The following is a 26,574-nucleotide window of genomic DNA, read 5'->3' on the forward strand; positions in this document are numbered from 1 at the left end:
TGACTGGGTAAACTTGTTAATTTTGTCTAACCATAAACATTATTAATCATGCTTAACTGATGATGAAAATTCTAAAAACCGTTTTGCAGGATTTTCATATTTGTATTAATTTAATGTATAATAAAATAAAGCTGATCAATTACAAGTGAATAATCTTAATCAATTAAAAAAAATATTTGATTTCTTTACATATGTTAATAATATTAAGTTTTACTTTAAGTTCTAATAATTATTCTAGGACTTAAGAAAGTACCATTACTGTGAGTATCAATTATTTTATCATGTTCCTTTATAGGCAACCAAGACATTAAGTAAAATATTTAATCATTGAAATTATTCTATATAAAATATTCTACCAGTATACAATTTTTTTGTTTATATTTTATATAATATATGTCTTTATTAAATATTGGTGAATGTAATATCAGTTATTATTATTAGATATTTGGTGTCAGGCATCAGTTAAATGATGTCACGTTAGGTGACTTAACAAAAAAATGGTAACTGTCACAGAGTTCATTATAAGTTCTTTTTTGTTATAATAAGTTTATAAAATTGTTTGAAATTTCGGTCTAATTCGTTTATGGAATTGAGATTAAATTCAATAAAATATTCTTGGAAAGATCGCTTTACGTTTTTAAAAAGCGAAGATTGATTTCTATGACTATTTGGGGCGTTTGTTGCTGTTTTTGAGTTTGTAAAATTAATATTGAATGGTATCTATGTTTTGAAAATATTAGAGATGAAAAATTAATTATCGCCAGAAAACAATTGTTAGCTGTAAAATCAATATTGAACTAAAGTAATTTTTAATAAATCGGTATTTTTTTTTTTTTGTTTTTAGTTTTCGCTCTTTCAAAGTAAATAATATATCAATAAACAATACTATTTTTGCTTTGAGAATGTATTTGTTTGTAATATTAAATTCTTTAAGTCGTGTAATTGATTTATTTAAATGTTTGAGATGTTCAGATTCCGATGTAAATGCGTCAACGTAGATTTCATAATATAAAAAAAAAAAAAAAAATCGTAACGGAATATTTATTTAAAATATGAATGCATGTTAAATTAAATACAAAGTATTGAATCAATTTTTTAATAATTATTTCAAACAAACTTATAATTTCGAGTGAGTTCATAATTGGTTATTTATTTACTATACAGTATTAATTACTGTACTCATTAGTCATTACTATTATATAATTTAAGAAAACAAGCATATTGATATAATAAACGCGTAATATCTAAAGTAAAATATAATTATAAATTATGATTTTAACTTTAGTAAGTTTAGTGTAAAATGTTTGAAAATGTTAGTACATTCATTTTGTATATTAATAAACCATTAACGAGGAAAAATATATTTAAACCATAAAAAAGAATAACGATTTTGAATTCTCAATTTTTTTTTTAATATAATCGAATATTCGTATACGATTTTCGTTTGGCCTTTGACAACCAGGCGCATATCCAATATATATATTTTTCGTAAATAGCAGTACGTCGCATCACGCGGTTATATTGGCTTTGAGAACAAAAATCGCTTTGGAAGCTCAAAAGTCGTGTGCGATAAACGTCGAGATAGAAAATCATTTTATGTCTTATAGGGAAAGAAAAAAAAAGCTTAAAAAGGCACAGTATCACATTATACGTACAATATAGTCGGCGGCGATAATGTTATTTTCGCGTTTATATGTGTGCGCAAAGGCGAATCCTTACATTTTTTCTTCTCCGAACATACATAATATAACCACTTTGATATTTCACGCAAACACGATTTTGGATATATTATATATGTATATGTGTATGAATATAATCATGTAAAGTCGTGAATATTAACGAAAGGAATGACGATAAACCGATTGGCGAACAACTCGAGAAAAATAAAATAAAATATCCGTCCGGTCGATGAAACACGCGTTGGCGCCGCAAGGGTATGTATAATAATATGCACGTGCACCCTTAACACGCGCGCGTACACACTCATACACACACACACACACACACACACAAACACACATGGGTGTTGGTAGTCGAAGAAATCATAATATCCGACGCCTATTCGTAGCCTCTGGCGATTCTCGAACGCGGTTATGGGAGTATCGCAAAGGGTTGGGTTGCTAATGGTTTGGATTGCAGAGGGTAGGGGCCTCGATGTAGGAGAGTGGTGGAATCTTCACAACGGCAGCAGCAGAAACAGCAGTTTGTCGACGTCGTTAATTTCCTCTCCGACGTCCAACGAGAATACCTATTTGTATGCACGTATATATATACGCATACACGGGTTATATATGCGCATCGCGCGTATAATAATATTATTACGTTATCCCGCGTTTTCCCGTTATCGATAACGCCCGGGGCGTCGTTATTTAATCGCGTCGCCGGAATTATAATGTACGCCGCCGCGGTCTGCGCGGACGTCGTCGACGGCGACGAAAACGTCTCTGGTCGCGGTAATTTATAATTGATTCCTCTCCCGTCACCCCGTCCGTCGCCAGCGGCGTTCGCGTTGTATTCTATACGCCCTCGAGAAAACGGCCCCGACGACAACGACGACGACGACGACGATGACTTCTGTGCAATATTATATTATTAATTATAATATTATTATTACGTCTGTCGCGCGCTGCTGCAGCAGTCGACCGACTTCCGCGAGAGGTCTTCTATGATTGTCGTCCGCGATATCCCGCGAAAACGATTGTGCGGGGGGCTGCTGCGGCATTTAGAAAACGCCGCTGACCGTACACGATACTGTTATAATACGCCGATATTGCGCGTAATATTTTGTGTGATTTCGATTGATGTTCTCCGCCCGCAAAGCTTGTTACAGTGTTCCGAAATACGAATATTATATGCCGTAATACATTGTTGTGATATAGTTTTTCGTTCAATTTCGGAATTTCAAACGGATGCACACCGATTCAATTAGTAACTCATCAAATATTTACATGCACTAACAACGAAGGTTATAAATTATAATATCATATTATTGTCGTTATTATTATTATTATTATTATTATTACGTCTACCTATATTTTTGTCGTACTCGTATGATATAATTATTACTATCGATCGTCCTATTAAAATATTGTTTAATACAATATACGTATGTAAATAGATTGTTAGTGGTCGTATTATGTGGTACATGCATATTTTAACCAGTCGTTATTTTATTTTTTTTTTTGATTCGATTGTATATTAAATTTATGGATCGTAATAAAAAAAGTTCTATTAAAAAATTCCAAGGTAAAAAAAAAGTACTAGGAAAAAAGTTTGGTTTTTATTTATTGAAAAAATAATCATCCATAAAAATATTTTCTGTTTTCGTGAAAAATTGTTATTGTAATTTTTAGTCGAACTATACTGAAAAAAATTACAACTATTCTGCTACATATATCTATAACTCAAAATATTTATCATTATTAACTGAAACGGGTAGGTATGTGTATACTGTATGAGTAAAACTTGACTAACAAGATAATTAAGATAAAAGCAGTAATATTTGATTAGAAATGTTCAGCAGTGTTAAAAGTAGAAAAAAATAGTCGTGATATGTAACAAGTATTGTGACATTGCCGATATAGGATTATAGGAACCTATACAAGGTTGTTTGCTGATTTCGTCAGGTAAATCATTTAACTAATATGTATATTAAAAATAATTGGAATCTTAATTGTGCATCCTATATTTATAGTTTATACGCATTGGATTTTTTTAGGTAGCTTATGTTTCGGACCTTTTTACCGCAGAATTTTTGGCAGTTGACGTAGATTTATACATTTGTATGTGAAATTCGTTAACGATTTTGTCATCAGAGAGCACATAATTCCGATTTTAATTATCGCTTTCCTCGCCGTGGTGTGCGGGTCGCGAGAGTAATACACGTATTGAGATTATAATATAATCTCTTGATACATCAATAATATTTATCTCTCGTTTATAAAGTCGTTTCGATTCCGTCGTTATAGGCGTTTTTAATTATTTTATAATTTCTAAACCAAATGAGTTTTATCCGTTACGCGTTTGAGGTCGATTGAAATATTTTCAGCTTTTTGGGGACGCGCGTTCAGCGCAGATATATTTTGTGTTGACGGACGGATATGGAACATTGCGGGGAAGCGGTCTCAATCAGTTAGCGGGCGCAAACCCGTCCATATTGATTTTTATCGTCGTCATTATACCTACGCTGCAGGTAACACATTATGTTGTACAAAATCTCAGCAGGTTATTTCGCGTATAATGGATCGTAATTTGTTTATTTGCTCGGCCAAAATACAATTACGACAAGTCGGCATAAAAAAAAAAAAATAGTAAAGAAAAGAAAAAAAATTGTATGGCGTATAATCCGAGGTTCCGTGAATTCGCAAAGACCATGTAAACACCTGCTCGCGCCTAACGAGGAGTACCTATGTCACCGCGGTTTTCTTTTATAATATGTATATAGTAGTAATAGTACTAGTAGTAGTGCCATCCAAATAACTCTTGTCGCTGCGCGGTCCATTACACTCCCGTCGCGTTTTACCAATAATACATAACAATATACCGTCGACAATATCGTCATTAGTCGTAGGTATGACAGAAGGCTTCGCTCTGCGGGTCGTTAAACCCACGCGCGAAAGCCACCGCGGCCGTCAAATAAATCGTTATTAATCCTTATAAAACGCAATGACGACAACGATGACGATTGCGAACGGTGAACCTAAATAGTTCATATATATATATTTACAAATTACGGCCGTGCGACGACGACGGTTTTATTTATTACTGATTGCCACGGGAAAAAAAAACTGTCAAAAGCAACAAAAATCTATGATAATTTTTTTTCATTTTTTTGAAACATCGAAAACGCACATAGAATGTACAGAAATCAAATATTGTAATGAGTTTTTATATTGTATGACATCGCGAAGTCGTACAACCGGGAAATTTCTTTTTTCGGCGGAGTCGTTTACATTTTTTATTCAAGAGCAACGCGTGGCTAGGTCTTACACGTTTTCCGCGATTGCATCACGTGCAGTACAGTCTCGTTTATTTGTGAGTTTTAATAATATATGATACCGAACGTTATAATAAAACCAACACCGCAGATAGTGTGTGTATGGCAAAGTAACAAGACGATGCGACGACCCCCCTCTCCCCTTAAAAAATTAGAAAAGAGAAAGACGACCCCTCGACTCCGCCGCTGGATTACCGAGCTGAACCTATATAATTATATCTATCGATGTGTTATATAGGCGTCTATCGATGGGCGGCATTCGTTCGGACACGCGTTTTACTTTTACTACACAGCACGAGCGCGCGATGTTATTGCAGTGCTTAAGGTTCACACTATAATATAATCATACGGAAGTACCCGCAAAAGACGAGACACTACGAGTGTTTAAGTACTATATGTACTCTGTGTAAGTGCACGACGACGACAATGACGAATAACAAGCAGCGGCGGCGGCGGCGGTGGTGGTCGCGGTTAAATACAACAACAACAACCTCGCAGCAGTGTATATATACCGATTAGTATATATTAGTAAATACGCGTATAAATATAAACACGGGCGACGATAGGGTGTGAGAGAGAGCGGCGGCTGAAGTAGAGGACGAGGAGAGTCGAAAACTTTTCGAGGCGGCGCGTACGCAATAATGTATAGTGTATACGTATATATATATATATATATTATACCCTGTCCCGTTCGGTCGTTAATTAATTACTCGCAGGAAAAGAGCGGTCGATCGATACCGCTTGTGTGCCGCCCGCGCGCCTTCGCGTGTGCGTGTGTGCGTTCGTATATACGTACCGAATAATATCACGGGCTTGGGGCCAAAGAGAATTTTAAACACCCGTCGCCCTCCCGCTGTAGCCGTCGCGGTGGAGGCAGTGGTGGCGGCGACGGCGGTAACGCGAATCCCTCCGGAACGCGATTGCGGCACGAGAGGAGCCGTGCATCACAAACAACAACCGCGCGAGTGTACGTCGTCCGAGTACAAGCGATTAATATGTAGGTAGTAGGTTAGTACGGTAATACCTCTACAGAGACGTGTACGTACATGCGAATCATGCGATATCGGTAGGAGGTAGGTCAGGGGACGTGTATTTGGGTACCTGTATATAATATATATTATACATTATACGGTTAGGGGTTACCCGTCCGCGTATACCGCGGTTTAACGGCAGCGACCGCGGTGCGCGTTCGAACCGGCGGCGCGTTCCGCGGTAACGTCGTACATCTCTCCGCGCGGTACCCGCCGACGGTATACGCGCGCCGAGATACGCGCGTGCGGTATACGGAGCGGTTATACCTGTAGGTACCTACGTTTAATACGTATTGTGTGTAAGTCTGTGGAGCTGCTGCCTCGTCGATGTCATTTTATCGTATTCTACGTACGCGCATAATATACGTTTATTATGTGCACGGGTAGGCGTAGATACCTGCCAACTGCAGCACAAAGTGCAATAATTAAACACAACAGATTCGCCGCAACGATCGTCGGCTGACAAACCGCGCAAGCACATTAGCCGATGGTGCGGCGTCATCGCAATGCCACCACAACGACGACTAATGACGACTAACGAGTAAGATGGTTTTTTTTTTTTTTTTTGTGTTCATCGAATAAAGCGTATCGTGTGTTACGATAGACGGCCGACATAATGATGTCACGCCATTTGACTAATCTGATGGTATCTGCGGGAGTTACGTTATATTGTGTGGCTAAGGGTGAGGAACCCTTGTGCGAGACACGTCATCCTAATTTGTAATTATTATACTAACCGGATGTCCCGTCAGGACCCAATCGACTTCAACGTTTTCGTAAACCTCAGCTCACCCCTCGGACCTAACCCTCTACAGCTCAAAACGATTTAATCTCATCGAGTTTTTAAAACCATACGATTTATGTGATGCGATTTATAAACGGAACACTGTTTAATTCAATTAAAAATATTTTTACTGGTTTTTTCTTTTTCTTTTTAATTATTGAGTGATGCCTCCCATTACCGCGACGTCAATCTTTTACCTTACATTAAAATCACGTGTAAATAAAATGTAAATAATGCATGACTATTACAGCTAAAGTTTAAGTAAAAAACGATCAATAATAATTATAACGCAAAAATAAATTGATGATCAAATAATATATTGTCTATTGAACCATGCTGGTTGTATGACGTGATATTAATCCTTATTTGAACACTGGCACTTTTAAACGTTTTCAGTACCTACGCATAGAGTAGATAAAAATTATTTTCCCAACATTTGGTATTGGCGGGCAAAGCTGTTCAATAGGTGTTACCAAAATATACGTGACTTTTATGTAAGATGTATCGGCGGGTAGTATGATATTTATATAATTTATATTTTTATTGTGTCGGTGCGATTTATAGTAATTATTTGTCGTTGAATATGAAGAACGTGTAGGTACGATGTGTGTATACATTATAACATAACGACGTCGTTAGCGTTCGTCTAACCGCGGCGTGATGGGACTTGACAGCGGTTGCGGTACCGAATACTACCGATTACGCGCGCATAAGAATATTTTTACATAAAAACGCGGTAGAATATATTATTTGGCGCATAATAAATTATAATAATAATAATATATTCGTATACCGACGCGATATCGTTTTACGTTTACCTGCACACAACCAGAACGACGATTTATTACGAGGCGCAGTTGTGCATATAATATATACACATATGTATATAGGTATTTAAGTGGACAGATGGGACTATCAACCACCTATACAGTACTGTGTATAATATAATGTTTAATATAAATATTAAACACATAATAATATGGACTGTGTGATAACAATATTATTGCGTGCGTGCTGCAGGTGTCCTGTGATTTTTTAAACCGCGTATATGGTACGTACACATAAATTAATTTATTTATTTAAACGGAGCTTATATCACGACGATTCACCCTCATATAATATACAGAGTGATTCACCAAACATGATCTCTTATTTTCCCTTCTTCAATAATTCAATAATTCAAAATCTGAATTTGAAAATTTATAAATATATTTAACGATTACAAAATAACATATTTTAAAAATCTAAAGACTTGATTAAACTACTTAAGAAGTGTCCAGTTAAGATACAAATTTATGTTTTTTTCAAATGACAATTTCTTTTATACGGTACCCAAACTATAAGGTGGATAATATTTTTGGAGATTTTGAACGAAGTCTAAAATAAAGTGTTTGGAAGTATGGGGACTTGGGTAATTTGAACATTATTTATTACCTATTAATCTATTAACATTTATAATTTGTAAAAATCGTTCAATTATAATAAATACTAGATCTATTTTATATTCTTGTAAAACCATATCCTTTCTATAAATATTTTAATAACGAGAAAACTACTAACTATTTTGAATTTTGAATTAGGTAGCTCTTATATCAGAATTTCCATTAAAATTATCTTTTTAATAATTTACAATGAAAAAAGTGATTCTCATTGCTCATTTAAAAATAGAAGTTTATATCAACACGTAAAACTCTTAAATGATATTTAATACAAACGACTTAATAAATCTTAAAATGTGTTCTCAAGTGTGTTTAAAAATTTAAAAATTTAAATTTAAATAAATTCATTATTAAATGAAAAAATGGCAGAAAGCATGTTTGGTGAATCACTCTGTATAATATATACACAATGTAATCCGCATGTACGTGGGTACAGAGGATAGGTACCTAACCTACGTCGGCTCTCGTAGATAGGTTTATAATATATATCGCAGGAGTATAATTTTACGAATAAGTTTATTCGAATGAGGACGAGAAATACGACCGGGCGAGCATCTCGGAATTACTTCGACTACCGCGTTATATATTATAAACGGCCGCCGTCGACCCGCCCAATCCCACCGACAGAAACGCAATGAACGTCGCGCGTAAAGTTTTCGACGGTACCCCAATAACTTACACGCCGAGGGAAACCCATCGCCGACCGACCTTTTGCCGGGTGTCGTACACATATCTATATATTATACTCAAAGGCATCGTCGCGTTTATAGGTTGGTTAGGTATCTACAACATATCCTTAACTGTAATGCCAGTGTGATATTATGTCGTTAGAATTCGGTGGAAAATGCAATCGTATGTGCGGGCTATCGTCTGTGGCGGAGTTGTGTTATAAGAGTCTATACATACATGTTTTTAAATGATATATTAAGCGCGTACTGTATATCGTGTATTTAATATATATTTATAAGCTTGGCTGATGTCTGTATGAGAGTATATTATTATTATTATTATTATTATTATTATTTTTATTATGTGTGAACATTTCAAAGAACGATCCAATTATGTGATGTCGTTTATTTGACATCTTCAATAGTGTATTTGACGCCCGAGTAACTGCATAATATAAACTCCATCGTTGCTGTTTTATTTGATTTCTCTGCTCTACAAGACTACAATTATCGTGTATTTTACTGTTCTTACAACTATACTTATAGATGTAATTTAAAATTAACTTTTATTTACCACGATAATCGAATTCGAAAATTCGTATTATCTTTTCGTTACCGTTACACACGTACATCAGTTTTTTCGGTTAAAATAAATTGCTCCTAGTTAAGGACTCTAGTGTCATTTTTTTTTTTTTTTTTATTGATACACTAAAAATAATTGTCAGTAAACACGTTTTGTACACTCTCGTACATAGGTACTTACTCTTTGGAAGATAAATAAACCCTGAAAACCTGATAATTGTATAACAGTCATATAAATCGTAACAAAAAATAAAATAATCGAACTGGTGACAAAAAAAAAGCTTACAAATATTTTTTAAAACGCTAATTTTTGTTTGGAAAATACAACCGATAAACTTGAAACGTAGTACCTAACAATAAGGGAAAGGATATCTGGTGTATTTGAGTATGTAGGTACATATTATAAATAATTATATTAACAACATATAATATTCAATTCGAGTACAATTTACTATATTATTAGTCATCTAAACGTTTTTATCTAATTGATATCCAAATAATCCAATAATATTAGAAATAGTTAAAATTACGTAATATCAACATTTCTTCAAACGGGAAGGAAAAAAGTTTCAATCCTATATACATAATATTAAGTAATATCATGTCATTATATTTATATTTATCGAGCCTACAGTGGTGTTTGTTACGCACGTATACGCGAGATACATCGAGAAAATGACAGCCGGCGACCGGGAGTTTTCAACTGTGTATAAAATATAAATACATAATATGATGGGTTATATGGTTATAAGTTATAAGTTATAACTAGGTAATAGTATTATGTTACACGGTATACACAATAAATCATTTGGCAACCACTCGTCGCGTAATACAATACGCAATCACTGCTGTTGTATGATCCCATTTCCATCATCCCTCCGATTCTCTGGTGCGTGTTTAATATATATATATATATACATATAAATATACGTAATATACTACTGCGTACTATTCGCGATAAATGAACACAGCGATATTATTGTTGTTGCTGTTGTTGTTGTTTATTATTATTATTATTATTATTATTAAATTATTATTATAAATCGCCGCAGGTGGCTATATAATATAATATACATCGGATCGGGGAAGTGGTCGGCGATAAATATTCTAGAACGTTATACATTACACCATTATTATTATTATATAGAAATCGGAACCGCCGTCGTTAAAATAATCGTTAACAATGATTATTGTCGCGGCCATTTTACCGCCGTTACGCCGGAAAGGAAATAATCCGCTGTACATCGTCTATGTGCCCGCGATTGGATGGCGGATACGCAGAAGGCCCGGTTGTAACGAAACGGATATCCTTTGAATGGCCCTTAAACGACGGACAATACTAATTTAACGATTTAACTCGATGCCCTCTCTGCCAACCCGTAGCGATGACCCGTCACCGTACTGACTACGCGATTTAATATAAATTATAATGTGTATAAATACCATCTCATAGTCGTTAATACATAATCTAATCGCTATATAGTCGATAATAATATACATTACATGTCATCGGCTAATCGTGCAGTCGAGTTTACAGAGGTTAGGCGTATAAAAGCGATAAGTGTATAATTAGGGCTGGGATTTTGATGTAGTCTTTTTTTCTTACAGAATATTGTTTCGTAAGCGGAAAATCTGTTTTAAATGTAATTTTGATTTTTTTTTAATTTTTTAGCATAGGGGTGTAATGAAAATGATTTATTTTTAAAGTCCTACATTTTTTTTAAGATTTTTAAATTTTTTTTGATTTTTTTTTTAGTGTATTTTTTGCTAATTTTTAAGGCATTGATTGATTTGTTTTGTTTGTACGATATAGGCGAACAACAAAGCGACATAAACGCACGCATAGGACAGTCAGCGTTTTTACCTTGCGAACTGGAACCCAATAACGTGACCACGGGATTCGAGATCACCACCCAGTGTGGAATAGTCCACTCCGTGAAATGGTATCGAGGAGCTAACAGAATATTCCTGTATTCCGGTGGGCCTCGAACGACACAGCCACACCGAGAAGGGTACACCGACAGATATGACAGGTAAGTCGAACAAAACACCAAGTTGTGGTTTATAACATTAATTTAGACTATATACGAACAATAGCCCTGGTTAATAAATAATTATAATATTGTAATAGTCAATAATTGTATTTTGTTGTATTACTCGTACGCGCCGTAATTAATTTTTATATCTTACTGCAATATTGTACTTAATGTATTAAATATTTTTTTTTAAATTCTGATCGAAGCGTTTTAAGTGTGTAGGTTGTATTTAATGTGAATATCTATTCAGACGAAAAGAATGTACCCTAAAAGTTTCACGTAGTGCTTTCCCAGACGGGATATCTCGATGGTACTCTAGTACTCGTAAAGTTATTTTTCGATTTTTTTTTTTTTTTTTTTTATCAATATAGTATCTTTCCTAGGAGTGTTATAAAAAACTGCCAACGAACGTTGATAATTTTCTGAAAAATGTTATACTATGTGAAGAGCAGATTTAATCAAATTGTTTCCCGAATGCGATAATTTATATGTTGTTATTCCTTTCAAATGTAATATTATAATTTATAACACATGTCATTATTATATGCATCTATTACGGCCTCTATATCCTGACAGGCTTTTCAACTTTGTTCTTACACGTATAATTCGAGGTAATCTTACAATATTTATCTATTTAAATTTGTGTATACTTATACTTGATATACCTAATTTATATAAAGAATTATTAGGTTCCCGAGAAAGTTATAATTAGTATCTGTAATTTTATTTACTCGTATATTAAAATTAAGCTGGGATTTTGATGCAATGTCATTTTTATTTCTGGTGCTTAAAAACGTACCGGTGTGAAGTTGGCCCTTATATTTTGTTACAACAAGTTCAGAATAGTGCCAGTATCTCGCAAGTAATTAGTAAGAATTTGCAAGTCAAACCCGCCAGCCCTAAATGAGTTTTCAAGGATTTTTATCCAACACTTATAATATGTTGTTCTGAACATTTCAAACTAATATCAAAATACTCGTTATAATTAACAAGAAATCGCAAATCTATTCTTGCAATTCGCAAGTTAAATTTTACAGAGTTAAAAACTTATATCTTCTCAAGTGGAAAATGTATTTTATAGGATCAAGGTTATCTGAATCACATTTTTATTTTGAATTTATTTATGAATTCAACTTTTTAGTGAATTATTTTATGTTTTTAGACTATTTTTTGAGTAATTATAATATTGTTCTTGATCTATTTTTGAATCTAAAGCGAATTTTAGTACAAAATTAAATGTCGGATTAAAAACTAGCATATTAACCCTTTGTAGACCAACCATAAATAATGATAAAAATTTAATTTTTTTTTTGCACGATTATAATTTATTATTTTTTTGATGAATTTAAAAATTATAAAATTTCAAATTGGAGGTTTTTTAATATATTTTTGATTAGTGGGACTAAATCCTATTGGTCATTAAGGCAGTATATTTTAAAAAGTTACTATAGTCCGTTACAGCACTACTATTTTCTTATTTCCAATGATAAATAAGTAATAATTAATTTAAATTAAATTAATTAATTAATTAAATATATAATTACCATGAAAAATAATAATATAATTATTTTTTTAAATTAATAACAATATAAACTTAAAGAAAATAATTATTGTATCAAAAAATAAATGGTCATTTTTTTTTACATTGTAGATTTTAGTTAAAACATGTAGTTGTTACTATGTTCAATATTATAAATTTATAACTCATAATTTATCATATAAATAATCTTATGATCATTTAATTTAATAAATGTATTCATTTTACAATTAAAAATAAACGAGTAAAATTTAAATAACAAACGAGCAGACTCAATACTCAAGAACGAAAAGAATAAAATATAAACAATAAACTTGGCGCGCGAGTGCGTGACTATGAAAATATTCGTCAACTATATAAATGTCACAGTAGACCATAGTCCATAGGGACTTAAAAGTCCGCTGCGATTATTGTCAATTATAACATATTTATACACAACAATAATATTATTCAATAATACATTCTGTTTCTCGGGATTAAAATGAAAATACCAATAATAAAACCCAATGCTTATCTATAGTGGTTCGCACTGGACTACTGACTATTTATGTAAATATTGACATTTATTTTATGGGATAAATTATAATTATTTTATTAAGTGATGTATTAAACGCCATCTATTGATTTCATAGAAAATTTTCGGTAATGTTATCATTGTTATCAATTACAAATGGTGTAACTTTTAAGTCTCTATGGTCAGATAGTAGGTACTTAATTTATTTTATCTATGTTTAAATGGATAAAATGTACAGAGGGCTCAAAAGTTCTGTTAGTCGGCAAAGGGTTAATACATAGTGGTCAGATAGTAGTTATTATATAACACTTGTCAGTCGTCGTTTACCGTTTTAGTATCCATAAATAATTAAAGAATTAAGAGGCGATAACGATACTTTATTTCAGTGTCTTTAGTATTATATATGTCTTGCAAAAAAAAAAAGAATTATCATTGGCCAACTGTATGATTTCGTTGAATAATTTTTTAAATTGTAAAAATACATTTTTAAACGTATTTTTTAGTAGTGCATATTTTAATATTTTTATGGAGGTTTTGCATTGTTATGTGACTTTTTAGGGCATCAAAATCTAAAACCTAGTCGTAATAATATATGTTTATTTGTTACAGTTAGTAACGCATAAACATAACATATAAATATATAGAGTCAACCGTAGTGGTTTTATCAGCTAACGCTGACGGGGCTTTTAATTATGCGGCCCCTTCTGTGTCAACACACAATAGCCAACTAATACATTTAACTGCATTGAAATCCTCCCGTCGGCCGTTGTATTAACTATCGACATTGGTAGGCTAAATGCGCAAACCATCGACAAATCGCCGCACTTATCCATCTGGTATACCTACAACAAAGTTATCGCGTTGTTCCACGTTTAAAATACGATTATATACATGATTATCAATTATAATAAAAGATCAATGTTTTCTTAATTTAGGTATTTTTCCGCCCACGTTGTTGACTGCTATTTGTTTTGATTATAGGACTGCGTGACGTATACTTTTTTATGCATAAAACACGTGCCATTGCTTTGATGATAGTACATACCATAGAGCTAAAAGTATATTGTTATTTTATTAATAATTGTTTTTATTGTTATTCTCAGCAAGTAACTGCGAATAAAATAGTACTACACCAAATAGGTATAAAAGATAAATATTAAAACGCATATTAATTTATTAAATATAAATTAATAATTGAACATACTATATAGTTTATATAACATATATATAAGTTATAAATTAAAACTTATCATTAATATTTTCGTTTCTAACAAATTTGTTATTGAAACTAAATCTCAAAATTTATTTAAATATTTAAAATATAAATATAAACAAAAACAAAATTTTTTTAATAATATTAATATATAAATAAAATGTATTAATTGATTTTACAATCAAAATTCATATTTTTTGAAGATAGAAATTGTCTTCATAATATTATTTTTCGATATTATTAAGGTTTGAGATAGTAGCGTATTATACAACAAGATGGTGTTTTGGGAATAAGACAATAACCATATACCGTAAATATCATATTTTGTTTTCACACGATTGTGTAATATATAGATATTTCTAATTTAATTTACTATTTTTTCATCATAAGTGTAAAACATAAAATTTAAAAATATCATTACATAATACATTTATATGTTCGTGTTATCTAATATTTTTTTTCAATTTTCTTAAAAAGTTCGATTACCAATAAACAATGTTAATGTGTATTTATATTTTAAATTAATGTAAATATAATTTATTGTATCTCAATATTAACTAAACACATAAATATATATTTTTTTAACTATGTTTTAAGTTTATTTGATTTTATCATAAAAACATTGTATTTATAATATAACTTATCCATATATCATGATGATTAATGATACTTCCTTTGAAAAACGTTCTAGATACGCTAAAATGGCCTCATTTCTCGAAAGCATCAAAAGATGAATGGCCAAAGTTGTTGTCTTCTTTAATTATTATTTTGTTTTCTTTGTTTTAATGTAGCCTTGGCGTTCGCATTCAACGTATATTTACTCGGTTAAAAATAATATTGCTAAGTTATTTAAATTTTAGAAACTAAGTTTAGAAGCTTCACTAGAATCTATTAGTTTTTTGATGATGAATTTTTTTGCTTTTTTTCTTGATTACTCTTTTTTCATAAAAAGTTGATGGGAAATAATATTTTGTTAGCATTTCAGCAACATCTATAATTATCTATAATTTATTATGAATTATTACAAAACAATTAGGTGAACTTAGTATTATTATAATCAGGTTAATTATAAACAGAATAAAAAAAATATATTTAAATTTTAAATTAATTTTTATATTATTAAATAAAGCAGTTAATATTTTAAATTATTAATTTTTACTTTTAAATTTTATAGTTTGTTATAAGTTTGTGTTTTCACACTATTTTATCAGATTTATGAGATAAGATTTTTACATAATTAGTAATTAAGAATCAAAATAATTATTAATCTTTAATTTTTTTATAAAAATTAAAAATAAGCCTAAAAATTAAAAACTTTTATTTTATTTTTGATTTAAAATTGTAGACATATTATTTAATTTGTTTCTAGAAATTTTCATGAAATTCAAAAAAATATTTAAATAGATATAAACTCTGAAATCCAAAATATGTACTAATACTCATATATTATTAAAAGTATACTCTCGTAAAAAAAATGATCAATATACGTGACATAAAACTTTTCCTATGTTCTTTAAAGTTAATAAAACAATTTTTCATTCAATTTTGAAAGTCGCTTATTTAGAAAAAATTAATGAATCCATAAAAATCCTTACTTAAATAATTACATAATATATTTACTTAATATTTTATTACGTCATACCTTTGATACCATACATGTTCTTTTGTGATTCTTTTTGCGTAATTGATTTTTAACATAGCTGAATTTAACAGATTAAAAATATATACATCATATATTATTCACTTGAATATTTTTATCCTTTTTAATTTAAAATTTTAATTGGCAATGCTATTGATGAATTAGTATACTTGTAATTCATAATAATATAGTAAAGTTTATGTTCTGATTGTTTTTGATTAAATATTTAACACATAGTGTATCTATTCGAATTATAGTACATTAGCATAAATAATTTTTGGTATTTTCCAACATTCTCTAGGACATTCTGAATAAACAGTTGATTTTATATTTAATATTTAAACCCTTTATAAAACTTCTGCGTATAGGTTACGTATTGCTCTCTTTTTTGTTTAGAAATAACAATTCTAGTCTAAAAATAAATTACTTAGTTGATAAAATATAAAATATTGATCATTAAGGTATGTGAATGTGAAATTATTCTTCAAAATTGATGATTATTTTTGATTTGAATATATAAATAATATTCTTGACATTTGTTTGATTTTAATAACATTTTAGTTTTATAATTAACTTATAAAAAATATGATATTTTGGTTGCAAAAACAGATGTGTGATAAAACTAGATGAATGACGATCGCGTTATCTCATAAAAAAAATTACCTATATAAAATTTAAAAATGGCTAGTAAGTATCAAGCACACACTATCATGCTCAGATAAAAATAAAATGAAATTTTTGTTTAATGTATTATTATCATACGACCTATATTAATGTAGTATTTTTTAGAAAATCGAAGATTGTTTTTGATTTTTGATGTAAACTGTGAGACGACGATGTGAGTAAACGAGTGCCAAACATGTAAAATTATTAATTTTAAAAATATTTAATTTTATAAATAACGCCATAATGTTAAATTATGTTATGTATCATGTACTATTTTTTTTTTTTTAAATCAAGTTTGTTTTAAAGTTCTTGGCAATAATTTTGAAAGTAGCGTCAAAGCCAGCAGAGGCGTAGTTAACCGTTGAACAATGGCATGATGCCCATGTTCTAGTATAATTATTATACAGGGCGATTCTTTTATGAAACAACACGTAATATTTCAAAATATATAAATGTTTTTGAATTTTGCAGTCAAAATAAAATAAAATAAATTTTTATTTTTTTTTTAATATTTTTATCGTTTTAATTTTTAAGCTTGTTTTACCTTTTTGAATGATAAAATACATTTTTAATTTCATATTCTGAAGCAGAATATTTTTTGAAGTATTTCAATACATAAAAATCAAAATTCAGACAAGTAGTTGTGAGGTACAGGAATAATCCGTAAAATGTTGGTCTACTTATCAACTTACGAAAACTTCACTCAACGTGGTTTTCGAAAGTAGAATTAATAGAAAAATTTATTTATTTTAAACTTTGGAGACCTTAAAAATATATTCTATACATTTAGATTTTTGGGTTTTACAAGTATATTATATATGTATTTTGATATTTAAGGTAACAATTTTTTTAGTAAGTAAAAGAAATCAAAAAATCTATACTGCATATATAGGTTGGAATTTTAAATTTTGACGAACAAATTTTATTTTTTTATATGAAAATTGAAAAAATAAGAATATAATGACTAAAATTAACTATTATTTGACAGTTGAACTAAGAAAAGTTCAACTTTGGAATAAAATTTGAGAGTATTCTGTTTTTTCTATTATATAATTATTATATAAATATTGAGAATTGTATTAATAATATTAATTTTAAAGTAAATTTTGAATTTAATTTGTATTATTTTGTATAGGCTATACAACTGCTATAATATTTTTTGTGATTTCTGGATTAAATAAATGGTAGAATTATTAAAATTTTTTAAATAATTTTAATATCTGAGTCATATTTTTTTAAAGTCCATTAGGTTATGAGCTACTAGTAGTAGTTAGGAAATAATTAAGGGTTGTTGAATATCATCAAATTATTTAATTACGCAAAATCAGTTTTAAACCATAATATTGAAAGTATTTTTAGTATCTTATTCAGATTGATTAGGTATTTATGTACCTAATCACTTATCACATATCAAGTATTTATTTATTTTCAAATTATTTTTTCTAGTTTTTAACTATGATTAGGTGTTTTCGTGTATTTCATAAGCTATTAAAATATTAAAACCAGTTTAATTATGGATTCTAAATAATTGTATTTATTCAAAAGATTAAGGTACTAATTTTTAATTATTTAAAATCATAGTATTATTATAGTATTTATTATTTAATAAGCTTTTGTTTTATCATAAGAGTGAACATATATTTGTTGATAGAATTATTTAATATGTATTTAAATTTAATAAAAATAAACATTTCAAGCAGTTTAAAATGTATTTATTACATATTAAACGACTATAGTGTTGCAACAATTGATGACGTTACTAACTTTATTATTTTTAAAATGCTTTTAATAAGTTGTCTGTATAGTATTCAAAACACTTATAGGAATATATTAGTGTAATCTATTTATCTATTCAAGTAAATTAATGTTATTTTATATATTTTTATCCAAGGTAGTTTTGGATAAAAAATAAAATACTTAATATATGTGAATATATAACATTTAATTTATTGATATTTTTAATATTTATAGCTCAATTTACCCTAAATATTAAAAACATTTTAATTTCAACTTTTAACTAACTTAATAGATATATATAATTACTGAAAAAGATACTTTTAGTTTGTAAAAAATATATTTAGTTATATTCAAATTTACATTAAACTGTAGTTTACTAAAGTTAGGTAATGATGAAATAATTAACTTAGTAAAATGAAATAATTTGATTGTGATGTACTGATAGCTTTTAGTTTATTTTATAAAATTTGTTTTGTTAGGGTAATAATTTTATAATAATATATATATATACAATACATATATATTCAAATAAATGTTTTTTTTTTGTCCTCTATAAACTCAAAAACTACTTATCTTCGTTTTTAAATTCACATAGGAATACAGGTTGCTAAAGGGTGAATTGCGCATGAATTTTGTTTAAAAAAATGTCGTATAAATATTTTAGTGTACTTCTTATAACTAGAATTTTATTATTATGAGACAAAATTGTTCTTTTAGTGTAGTTTAAAAAATATCTATTTAACTCAATCCTGAAAATTATGCGGTTCTTTCTTTGAAAGTTAATTGTTTTAAACTAAAATTTAATAAGTTTTTTGTGATTTAGGCTTCATTGAAAACCTGTACATTTAAATAAATTTAAATTTTAAGAAGAGTTAAGTTTTCCATGTTTAAATTGAATCTTATGTCATAATAAATCTATAGCTCACAACACACGTCTTCTATAGGTACGTTGAAATATTTTGCTGAAAATTTTGTTATATCAATTATTGAACACAGTTAATTAAATTAATATTATAATAAGATTAATAAATTTTGAAGCTTATCTCGCTCGAAAAATTATTGGTGCACTTATGTAAATTTTAAAACTTAAACGCTTTTAAATTATAACTTTATCAATATTTTCAGATATTAAATTTTCTTCAGAATATAAAAGAAAAAAATAAATGACAATTTAAAAAATAATTTAATAACCTATAACAATTCACTTCCACAAAAAAAAAAAAAATTAATACCAAACTTTAAATATAATTATTACAAGGTTTTAATATATTGGTACCAAAATGAATGAAAAAAAAATAAAATAGAACTTATATAGAGGTTGACGAAGCAGTTTGTTTTTGTAAAAAGTAGATATAGCTAGGCATATAACAGAAAATTCATTATCTGATGATAGGTGGTATAAGTGCAAAAAGTAAATTAATATATTAAAATTATAATCATATAACTTATATATATATATATATATATATATATTTATAATCGATTATTAAATAACTTAAAGTCTCTAAGACTGATCATTTAACGTGTATATCAATACATAAAATTACTTTTATAAAATGTTTACTCTATATAATTCTTAATAATAAATGATTATATTACTTGTCTAAAAATTTACATATAAAAATGTATAATTCGTAGATTATTATTCAACTATATTACAATTTATAATATAAACGAAGTAATTAAACTAATACGAGCACGCTAACTGCCAAGAACAGTTTCTAACATATGAGCAAGTACAAGATACCTATAGAATTTAAAGTTTGGAATTTATTTTATTATGGTATACAACTACTAAAATAGGAACATATATTACCACAGTTCACAAGTAGTTCAACTAAGATTTTTTTAAATAGATAAATGCATAAATTTATTAATATTTGTTACGTTACCAAAAAAAAACTAACAAAGTTTTTAATTTTAATTTTTTTTTGTGAAACAAAAGATTTTATAGACTTAATTAAATCATTTCATATTTGTAAGATTTTTATTTATATTAAATAAATATTGATTCTATCGTAACCTAGAAAAATGATTAACAAACTTATGATGCGTATATTTGACATTTAAAATCGTGTAATTATTGGTTTAAATATTGGTCTAAAAGAATTATAAATATGAGATGTTCAGTTCTTTAATTATTTTAAAATCTTCAAAAATAATCATTTGTCTTAGTTTAAATAGGTAATTAGTTATTCACTAGTATTCATTTATAAATCATATACTGTATGTTTATATTATTTAAGAATAGTTGCATTATTAAAATTACATTTTCTTTTCATTTACCGTTTTTATTCTGAAACACGTTTTGTTAACAACTAATTATACGATGTTATACTGCCAAGTTATAATAGATGCAATCTGGGTAGTAGGAGGTAGCTTTTTAAAAAGTTATCAACGCCATCTTGAATATTCAAGCAATTCAAAAAAAACTCATGTTAAAATTACCATTCTTGCACATTCAAAGTTTAACATAAAATTGCACCATAATACGAAAAAATGTTTTCATATTATGGGGAAAAGAAAATTTTGTGAAAGCATTTTTTTTATATATTTCTTTTCATGCCTAATGTTTTAAGACAAAGCCGAATTCACGTCACTTAAAAACTCAAGGAAAATTAAAAAAAAATCGGTATATTATATCGATCATTTTAATGAAATGGAAATCATTGATTGATGAATGAAAATTTGCTTTTATTAACGTGAACAATTTTAAGGATATTTTTTACGGTATCACCAAATGTATAACTAACTATAGAATGTTTTATTCTCTATTTTTTTCTTATTACTAGATACTATTTTTATTATTTTTTTTTTTTGCATATGGCTATTTTATTTCTATTGTACATTATAATAATAATTTATAAAATAAATGAACAAAATAAGGATATGGAATGTGTTTGGTTCACTTACTTTTATGCATGAGTGCGTGACGTTGATGTGATAGTGGTACATTGTATTTTAATATAAACATTTAAAGGTTTTAAAAACATAAGCTATTAGTCTCAAAACAAATTAGCTAGATACTATATAAACTTCCTTCAAAAGAATATTATTAATCTTAAATAACTTAAATGTATGTAATCATGAACAAATAGGTAACAAAATACATGTTTTATACTTGGAATGGATATAATTAAATATTTGTCAGTCTTAAAAATACTCGATAAAATACAAGATTAACACCATTTTTTTTTCACCATGCCAAATCATTATAAGCATTTTATTCTTACGATAAGAAAATATAGAAGCCAAGAAATTCTAAAAATATTCTTGATATTATGGTTCAATCTGCGCCATATATGTTTCGTTCAAGTGGAATAAGTTAGATATAATTTTAATATATTTTTTTTTTTAATAACTACTAATTTATTCTCAACTATTAAATTAAAATATTATTAATACACATTAAATATACACATCTAAAATATCAGATTAAAAAATAAAATATAAGTGCCTTTTTCATGGATTAAACATTTTGTTTCATTAAATTATAGTAAAAACTAAACAGTTTCATTAACTAAAGAGTTAAATTATTAAAGTTTTAAAGCACAAGAAAATGTTGGATATCTTGATTACAATAAGTTTCATGTTTATTTTAAATTGTTTTCTACGTTCAACCAAAAGTATACTTTTAGTAGGTAGTTAAGATTATGACATCCATTATTCAACAATTATTCGTTTGTATAATTCCTACTAAATGTATTTTTATAATAAATAATTGCTTAAAAATATGATTATAAAATATAGTATGATGTAATAGTAATTATAAGTGGCTATTGACTAAAAGTTTAGCATAAATGTATCTTCATTTTTTATTTTTTATATAAATAATTATTGCACATAATGTGTACATAATTTATTATACATCATAATTTATAATACCTTTACAAAGAAATTAAAATAGGTTTTAGATTATCTATGTTTATATATATATGTAGTATGTACTATATATTGTAAGCACTCATTTGGGCATTAGCCAATGAAAAAGCACTAGTTTCAAGTGTACCAATAAGAAATCTAGTTTAGTTGATAGCTTCTTAAGGAGAGGTAATTTTTCAATTCTTAGCAGTTTCCGTATAAACGAAAAGAAAAACTGCAACTGACAACCTTAGTTTAAGAATATAAAAGAACTCTCAAAAAGCTCGTTTTTAATCGACTTCTACTACAAATCGATTTTTTGAATGCTACGATTTATCATTACTTTGAAACGCACGCTTAGTTAATAATATGCCACCCTCTTACATCATGCAGGCGAAACGAATGTCCGGTCTACGTATCCTGTCCGGGTTTTTTATAATTTAATTTGTATAATGAGGGTCTGAACTTACTTTTTGTTCAGTTAAAGGAATATATATATTTCCACATGGTAAGGGATTACGATGTAACTATAATTTATACGCAGGTATGCATAAAATATAATATATGTGTACAACATTAATATGAATGTATTAAAAAAAAAAATCTCACTTCAATAAAAAAAGGTACATGTCATATATTATTTCCTCAGTACTTAAATCACTATGTAAATCTTTATGCAAAATGTGTACATTTATAATTTTGTAAGCGATATGGTTCATTAGTTATGTACATGTAAACAGAATTTTAAAATTTAGTTAATAATGATTTATTTTTTTTTTTAACAGATCGTATTGGAGTACGGAACCAAATACTACGTTGGGCTTCTTAGTAATGGACAATATAACAGCGCTTGACGAGGGTGTTTATAAATGTGAGATCACGTATACTAAAGTACACGAAGGTTGCAACATCGTTCAGTTTATCAATCTTACAACTTACAGTAAGTCTGAATAATATAAGACCAATTAATTAATTTTATTAAAACAATACGTTTTAAATATAAATATTAAGAAACTGAATTAAACACAATATTCAATGACAGTAATGATTTTATTTTAAAAATTTAAAAAAATAAAAATACTCATATCTTAGAATTTAATAATAAAATATTTAACAGATATACATTTATCAACACATAAATATAAAATTATATAATTATTGTTTCCTCGTTTTATAATAACTTATCATATTATTTTACCTAATATTGCGTTGATTGATTAGGTTGTTATTATTTAATACTTAATTATAATATATTTTTTGTATACCTACTAAGCTATCGTTAATCGTTATCATACAAAAAAAAAAATCTGATTCACTAATATGAATATGTATAAAGTAATGATGTACTTAAAATACTATAAAAAGGTGAAGCTTATAATAATTTGTTAGTAATATAATATGTGGATTTTATGAAAGAAGTTTAAAATTTTTGTTTTAAACATGTATTACCTTTTACTTTTATGAAAACATAAATATTTAATTTGATTTAATGATATCATATAGTATTTCAATATTATCAATTAATACCTTTATAGTTCTGTAAAAATTATAAAAGATAAATATTGTATTTTAACTTCTATGCACTTATTGTCGTTTAGTATAGATAAATTGCATTTATTATTAATATAAAATTGTGATGTAGGTATAATGTATATAAATACACATATATTCAATTTATTATTATTAGTTTATTTTATCATTTTGTCTTATAAACTGTTAAATGGATGTCATACAGAAATTTTAAGCAATTAATTTATGTAAACATTTTTTATTTTAAAATTTTGTGCATAGCAATGAATGTTTATATAGTGTTTGTCATCATCTTTTAATGTTAAATTGTTCAATCTTTAATTTTAATATCATTTCTGGTAAGCAATTAAATCTAGTTGACTTTTGAGATTGAAAGCAAGAAATGATATTTATAATTATTATTTTGATTATTAATTAAAGCAAAAAACTAAAAAAAATATAGGAAAAATATATATTTTTATATTAATATAATATTAATAATATGTTTTCATTAAAAAAACAAATAACGTAGACACATTTCAACCAAATATCTAAATTAGAACTTACTTTGTTTGGTATAATTTTCTTAATTTTTTTAAGCTATTTATAGGTATTTGAGATTTTTTCTGATAATATTTATATTTAGCTCAAAAATTTTGTAAATATAGTACAAAGTTTTTCATAAATTTTTAATATCTATCCATGTATGAGCATTTGAAGTTAACATTTTTAAATTTGCAAATTATTCTGTAGCTAAAAATGTATTAAATATTTACTATTTATACCTATAATAAGATTAAAAAAAGCAATATAAAGTCCCGTGTATGTTAGCCGTTAGGTTTATTAGAAGTATAAAAGAAGTTATTCTACATATATTTTTCATAAGTGTTTGAAATTTAAATTTCGATAAATTTTATTATTCTTTTTTTTTTTTGTAGAATTAGGATATTTTACAATTTTACGATTGTAGTTTTTAAATGGAATTTATAAAGTATCAATCGTAGAAACTTGGAACATTCTATTATTAATTAATATTTTATATATTTAATAAAATATTTAGGCTATTGATAAAAATTTTGAATTTTTTTTCAAAAATGTTTATAAAAATATTTAGACGTAGTCAAAATGCTTGAAAAATTTAATATGAAATTCTATACAAATTTTTCTTCTAGAAAATTAATTATTTTAAAAATACATATTATGCACAATTTATTTTAAAATTTTAATTTTGACAAAAATTTAACTAAAACTAAAATTTTGACTGAAAGTTTAAAAATGAATTTGTAATTAAAAATGTACATGATTTTCAATTTTAATAGTTAAGGCTCAAAACTTATTAAACAGTTTCTGATAAGTATTTTTTATTCCTAAAACTCTAAAAATACACAAGTACAATTTAGTTAGATAAATATTTTAAATTCAAATATTGACAAAATCGAATATTTAAACAAAGAATAACAATTATAGTTGTTTGGTTGAACTTAATTTAAAAATAATATTTATGAGGATTTGAAATTTTCACTTTTATCATCATATTTTACTGTACACGATTTTTAAAACATTTAAATTAATTTTAAGGTATTGAATATTTATACTTTATTACTAATTATAAAATAAATTACTATAGTAAAATTATCTCCGTACAGAATCGTTTTACGTGTGCTATAATTGATTAATTATTGAATTAAAATTTTGCACGTCCATTGAAGTACCTACTCAATGACAAGGTGGTACCTACACTTGATCCTATGTTTAGCAGAGTGGTTACCTACTTTACCCCTATTTTTATATTATTATGGGAGTTTAAGTTTATATTCTTGGTAATATATTGCAATACATTTACAAAACTAATTATAAGTGATTATTGAATCTCGGATATTGTATTTAAAATTGATATATTATTTATCAATATTATAAGAAATTATTGTATAATTGTGCAGTAATACAATACTATATCGTACTATATTAATAATAAGTTTGGAGTTGATTTTTTAACTTTTCATCACTTTTCCAATAAAAAAATAATGAAATACTTATTTTTTTAAATAAACTGTTTATAATCAAGCCAATACATCTTTCAAATTGAATATATATCATATACAACACTAAATTAACCCTTATCCCACTACTAAAATATTGTGTTTGCCTGTCAGTGACACATAGTTTACACGTACTTGAGTTATTCTGACCCATTTTTATTAAATTTTCATATTGTGCATGGTTGAACTATGGTCTGTACAAAAATTTCACACTGATTAGGTGTTTTACTGAACTTTAAAAATAAAGTAGTAAATTTAAGAAATTTCGTTCATTGTTTCAAAATGTATAAGATTGAATTAAGTGTTTGATTAGGTAAAATCTA

The 26,574-nt window shown here is 27.7% G+C and overlaps 1 protein-coding gene across 1 annotated transcript in view; it reads left to right on the forward strand.

Annotated features, from left to right (window-relative positions):
* LOC112595147 overlaps positions 1-26,574 on the forward strand; it is a 60,258-nt gene that overhangs the window by 18,357 nt on the left and 15,327 nt on the right. The window contains exons 2-3 of the mRNA XM_025340244.1: positions 11,314-11,533; positions 23,489-23,643. Of these exons, the coding sequence (XP_025196029.1) occupies positions 11,314-11,533; positions 23,489-23,643 (375 nt within the window). The remainder of the gene's footprint in view (positions 1-11,313; positions 11,534-23,488; positions 23,644-26,574) is intronic.

This window comes from Melanaphis sacchari, unplaced genomic scaffold (genome assembly GCF_002803265.2).
Source record: "Melanaphis sacchari strain LSU unplaced genomic scaffold, SCAv2.0 Contig25_pilon_pilon, whole genome shotgun sequence".
In the NCBI taxonomy this organism is placed as follows: Eukaryota; Metazoa; Arthropoda; class Insecta; order Hemiptera; family Aphididae; genus Melanaphis; species Melanaphis sacchari.